Genomic DNA, 6,319 nt, shown 5'->3' with positions numbered 1-6,319 from the left:
ATCAGATGTATTTTAGATATAAAAATACATACTTTTGATGATTTGAATGCATCAAAATACATTTTGTGTCTCTGTATATATATATATATATATATATATATATATATATATATAATACACTGTTAAGTCGCTCTTACCTGTGTCAGCCGCTGCATTTCAGTCTGTAACCTCAGGATCTGATAGGCTCCCAGTCCCAGGGCTGCAAAAACCAGCAGAAGTATCAGTGTCAGTCCCCAGGCTATCGTACTATTCATTCTCCCCCAGCCCCTTTTCTTCATCTCAGCTCGGGCAGGGGGGAAGGTCCAACAGGGCACCGGTGGTCTGGGCATCTGCTGGTGGTAATGCCGATGTTGTTTAGGGTGACCTCTGCCAGAATCCACCATGAACACTGGCTGGGGTGAGTGGCCAAAGTTACCACTCATGTCTGCAGAGCTCAGAGGAGTGTGAGAATGTGTGAGCAACGAAAGAGTGTATCTTGAGAAGGTTGTTGCTGAACATCAGTTTTTATAAAGGTCCTGCAGTGTGGTTAAGACTTCCCACCCACACTCGCGCGCACACACACACACACACACACACAGGCAAGGTCTGTCTATCTCACTCATTCTCTGTCTCTGATCCTTTCTTTTTCTCATGCACACTGATGTATAAGGTGGACTATTATGAATTTTTTGGTCAGTGTATTAGCATTCGCATGCATTTGTAGCAAACCAACATGCATAAAGTCATATCTGAAAGGGGTATAATGATGACATCATGGACAGGAAACCATCTTGAGTCTTCTGTGCGCTTGCAGGCAATAACTGCTCTCGCAGTTATTAGTAACTAGCATACGAATAAAAGATTTACAATTTACGATTTACTTCTTAAATAAACCCTTCAGCCCAAAATTACAACTTTGTCATTTACATTTGTCTTCACCCTCATGTCATTTAAAAACTAAACAAAAAAAGTGATTTTTTTTTTGTCTTTTTCACAAAATTATTAATAAACATTTGTCTGATTCATTAATGACAGGACCAGTGAATGCACAGGATTTTTTCAATATAACAGACTGATTTATTCAATCTCAAATTGGAGTAATATGGATTACATTTATGGTGCTTTATAATATTTGTAGCCTAACCAGCTCTAACACTGTTCGAATAAGACCTGTGTGAAGATTCTTTAAAACAAATCTTTTGTTCCACAGAAGTAAGGAAGTAATGAATAACTAATTTTGGAGAGAACTGTGCCTTTCCTTGGCAAAAGTTTGGTTTGAGCATTTGATAAAAGTCAAAACCTTTAGTGCATTTTTTTCATGCATTCAATCACATCCGTCTATATGTCCATTAATGCTTTCCTGTAAGTTTCAGGCTCTTTCATAGGTCAGTGTGGCATGTAATCTGCATAAGAGGCGCAGGATTGCTTGTGACCTAGAAAGAGTTCTTCAGAAGGGCCACATGTCTTTTTAAAGACCACCAGCATCCTGCCAGCCATCACATAATGTACAAAGGTTGACTGAGAATAGAATCTTTATAGCAAGTTGTCAAAAGGGTTACTTTGATTGTGACACGGCCTTCTGTGTCAAACCCACCACTCATTCACAGTCTGATGGTGTGACATGCTATACTCCATTTAAACTATTTTACACAGCAGTTGCTAATCCTGCTATTGTTATGCATAACTATATCCATTTAATATTTAACATTTGTCCATTTAACAATTTAAGGAATTTTTTTTTTCATTAGATATTAGAAACGGTTAAACTAGAAATGGTGACTAATGGCATTTTTCTACATTATGTTCACTTGCAATTATTTTTTTTATGTCTATAGGCACAAACCTATAGACTCAACACGTAATAATCCACATGTGCATGACGTCACTGTTTTCCCAAAATAATTTACAGGGAGACGATAATGTTATATTTTTAAGAAACTTGCACTTTGAAACCCATTTTCAAAAGTTTGTGTTATGTAAATAAGTGACCAGAATGCATTAAAGGTTTTCCAGTTGAAGTTGAAAACTGTGTCGTGCAAATGCCCCCTTAGAGGCTCTGTATTAATACAACTGAAAATGTGCCAAACCCTGAACCCTTTACTTTCAATAATAATATGCATCAACACCTATCAAATAAAAATCTCATAAGCTATCTAACCATTAAAGACTTTTGTGTGTGTTTGTAAACAGTGATGCAGCAGAAAATGAGTTTCAGTAAACCCAATCTCACATACCACTAAAGAACAGGAGCTGCCACATGAAACGGTCTGTCTGTGCAAACGAACGTGTGCGTGCGCTTTCGATCCTGCAGTATGCAATCTCAGGGGTCTGCATGAGAATGGTTAGGGCTGTGACAGTGAGATGAATAATGTGGTTGAAACCAAGCGGGGGAGGAAAAGGCATCACCCTTACCTGCTGCATGTCATCGTCGTTAGGCCTTCCTGGAAAAATCAGCCGTTTTTGTCAGTAGCTTGGCCTCCCTCTCATATACCCATTTCTCAGGCTGTTCATGATGAAGAATGTTAAAGCATTAGTATTGTAATAAATTACACAACATGTACCCTTTTGTTTTCCTTTCCTCCCAAAGTGCTCCCTCTTCCCACTGTTTTAAGTCCTTGGATATGCATCGCTTGTTTGCATTCGAGGAGTTTCAGCTGCTGCAATGTAAGCTCCCCAACGGCGGAAACTTGCATTTCTGGAGTTTGGAGGTCATCTGAGTGGAGATGCCACAAAAATCATCAAATGGAATATTGTGATCATATTGCACACATGATGCTGCAAAAGCCAGTAATTAAATAAGTTACCATAAATGTTGAAGTTTAATGTTTGCTTCAAACAAATGCACTTAGTTATAGAATTTGGGGAAACATTTTAAACTCAAAACTGTTATAATAGAATTATTTTATAAAAATATAAAATTAAATATCTAAACTTTAACTGAAAGTTAATAAAATATTAAAAATTATTTCTGCCAAGGCAACATTCCCCATTTTCAGTATAACTTGGTGTACTAGAGTAACTAAAAATACAACTGAAATAAAATACATTTACACAACTAATTTGAAATAATTCTAAAAATCTATACCTCAATAACACTAAAATAACACTGTTTAGTGCTTTTTATTTTTATTTATGATTGCTATTTTAATGTTCATACCTTGACTGAAGATGGTGAGGATTTCCAAATGCTATATGGTTTATATTGATCCATTTTCATATTTGTACTGGGTAAAATAAGGTTACTACATGAGTTAAGGTTAGGTTAGGGTGGTTCAAGGTCAGTACCTAATTATTACCAAGTTTTTGTCATTCATTTGATAAGTACATACATGAGGAACAGGACTGTAAAATAAAGTGTGACTAAATTTTATTAAGCTTTAAAAGCAACTATAATTAATCTATTGAATTGAATGAGTATGATATACTAAGCATGTTTCAATAATGTTGAAATATGTGTTTAAATACAGTACACGTGTCATGTCCAATCATTGCAGCATTGTGGTACATTTGAAATGTAAACGGCAAGTAAAGCCTTTTCCAAGGCATTGCAAGGTCACGGATGAGAAGAAAGCCAAACAATTTTGGTTGTAAATTCCTCAGAAGAAATATTTGCTTATTTGACAATTGACATGTGTAGTAGTTGCATCAGTTTCCTTACTTCACCTCGCAGGTATGGGAAACCCTGTCTGTAGCGTGAGCAAACATTGCTAATGGTGCTAGAATTCACACAAAGATATTCTGAATGAGTAAGACATCACCACCGCTGCTTGGTAACAATGGTTTTCTCTTGCTCAGTTTCCCAGAAGTGTTGCCTTGCTAAGCAATTCTTACTGCTGATGTATGAGGGGTTTTGGGGTCGAACCGTGGGCCGCAGCATGAAGCCTGTTACCAAACTGTAGGAAAAATTATGTATTTTTTGGTGAACGCAGACATCTTTCTGTCTCTCTCTGACTCAGCATCTTTGCACACACTGAACTTTTAAAAGTCTCGCAGTCATTTTAATCAGGCCTCTTGTGGTGCACGCATTATCAAAACGCATGTCAATCTGAAACTTTGGGGTTTGTATAGCAATACTCTCACATAAATGGTTCTGTGCACTTTTAAGTTCATCAAAGTACATTTTTCAGCAAATAGTATTCTTGAATTGACTTCATGGTGCTTTATTGATTAAAAAACAAAAGCCGTTGAACCATTACTTTAACAGGTCTTCAGATCCATGTTTTGTTTTCTGTAATGTTTAAAACACCAGTACATCACTGATTTTGTCAAGTACAAGTGAATAAATTATGAACAGAATGTTTTTTGTCCCTTAAAATGTGGCATCAACCTGTAAAAAAAACCCTTTGTGGTTGAAATTGAAACTTTATACATACTGAAGATGTACTTCTCAGATAAACGTATATGTAACAGTAAACACTTCATATTTTGTTTTTGATAAGTAATCACTAATATCCTATTCAGAATTCTACTCTAACCACACCTCAACCATTTCCGTTCTCTTCTTAACTCTGCTTAACACATTCATAACTGGAATAAACTAGGTTAAGACAATTAGTATAAACACAAACACAGGTGATTTACAGCTTTCAAGGTTCACTCGAAAATGTTTTACTTTCAAGTTTCACTTTCATGCATCAGATATATTTTGAATATCAGATGTCACATTTTAAAGGGATAGTTTGCCCAAACATGAAAATTCTGTCATCATTTACTCACCCTCATGTCGTTCCAAACCCATAAGTTCATCTTCAAAACACAAACTAAGATATTTGTAATGAAACTTAAAGGGGTCATATGATGCGATTTCAAGTTTTCCTTTCTCTTTGGAGTGTTACAAGCTCTTGGTGCATAAAGAAGATCTGTAAAGTTGCAAAGACTAAAGTCTCAAATCCAAAGAGATATTCTTTATAAAAGTTAAGAGTCAACCACGCCTACCTAAAACGGCTCGTTCTAACACGCCCCCACATGTCTATGTCACGATGTGGGAAGATTTGCATAACGCAAAGAAAGAAGGTGTAACTTTTATTCTCGCTGTAGTATTGTTGCTGCCGCCATGTCGTGAAGGCGCTGTTTCTCGTTGTGAAAGCAAAACTACTTTGTTTGGCCTTCCAAAAGAGGACACGACTAGAAATCAGTGGTTAAGTTGTATTTACAACACTGTTCCAGAACAGTTCAACCCAAATATTCCGTTGTGTGCAGCACATTTTATGGAGGACTGTTTCTTGATCCTGGGAGAGTAGACTACAATGCCGGCTGTTCTGACTCACAGACTGTAAGTACGTTGTTTATATTTAAAAAATTTGCCACGCAAGTTTCGAGTAGTGTAGAGTAGGGCTTGTTGTTTGTCGTTTCTCAGATCACAAATGCAGACATGGTTTTATGTTTACGCGGCGCGATGCAACGCAATGTGTAAAAAAGACAGTATAAGTTATTATAATCTGTAATTATGTCCCCACTGGATGCAACAAATGCCTCGTTTATAATGGGTTTTAATGGTTTTGTCTCGTTGCTCCGGCCGGACAGGGCATCACAATACGGTTAGGGGCGTAACATTTCCGTCACACGCTTGAGGTATTCAGCCAATCACAACACATTGGATAGCTGGCCAATCAGAGCACACCTTGCTTTTCAGACCGATGAGCTTTGTAAAAATGTATGCATTTCAGAAAGGCGGGGCATAGAGGAGAAACAATAATATACAGTATGTGGAAAATAATGTGTTTTTTTAACATTAAACCGCATAAACACATTTCATTACACCAAGTACACGAAATAATGTTCTTTTTAGCAACATCATATGACCCCTTTAAGAGGTTTCTGTCTTTCCATTTAAGACCAGGTAACCAAAGCATAAAAAGATCTTTAAAAAGTTATAAAGGCATCATAAAATCAATCCATATCAATTTAGAGATTTAATCCAAGTTCTCTGAAGAGACACTTTTTTTTTATTTGATGAAATTTATTTAGGCTTTTATTTGCATATAAACATACATATAGCAAATCCCATATGATAAACATGGACTTTCGTGCGTCACATGCTAAAACAAACCTCACTGGTTCTTGTGTGTGCAAATAAATCTGTTCAACAATAAAAAAGACTTGAATTAAGCCGGTCGATTCCAGTTTTGGTTACCTGGATTTTCAATGGAGGGACAGAAACCTTTCAGATTTCATTAAAAATATCCTCATTAGTGTTTTCGAAGATTATCTAAAGTCTTATGGGTTTGGAACGACACGAGGGTGAGTAAATGATGACAATTTAAATTTTTGGATGCACTGTCCCTTTAAATGTGCAGAACCATGTATTTCACGGAAAACATAATAATAATAATAATAATAA

General features: G+C 36.4%; 1 protein-coding gene across 1 annotated transcript in view; it reads right to left on the bottom strand.

Annotated features, from left to right (window-relative positions):
* LOC107597819 (tumor necrosis factor ligand superfamily member 6-like) overlaps positions 1-448 on the bottom strand; it is a 2,202-nt gene extending 1,754 nt beyond the window's left edge. The window contains exon 1 of the mRNA XM_016289008.1: positions 138-448. Within this exon, the coding sequence (XP_016144494.1) occupies positions 138-422 (285 nt within the window). The 5' untranslated portion in view covers positions 423-448. The remainder of the gene's footprint in view (positions 1-137) is intronic.
* Positions 449-6,319: the final 5,871 nt, after the last annotated feature.

This window comes from Sinocyclocheilus grahami, unplaced genomic scaffold, assembly GCF_001515645.1.
Source record: "Sinocyclocheilus grahami isolate Dianchi unplaced genomic scaffold, SAMN03320097.WGS_v1.1 scaffold237.1, whole genome shotgun sequence".
Classification (NCBI taxonomy): domain Eukaryota; kingdom Metazoa; phylum Chordata; class Actinopteri; order Cypriniformes; family Cyprinidae; genus Sinocyclocheilus; species Sinocyclocheilus grahami.
The sequence above is the reverse complement of the archived record's forward strand: the minus strand, read 5'-3'. Positions and strand labels throughout refer to the sequence as shown.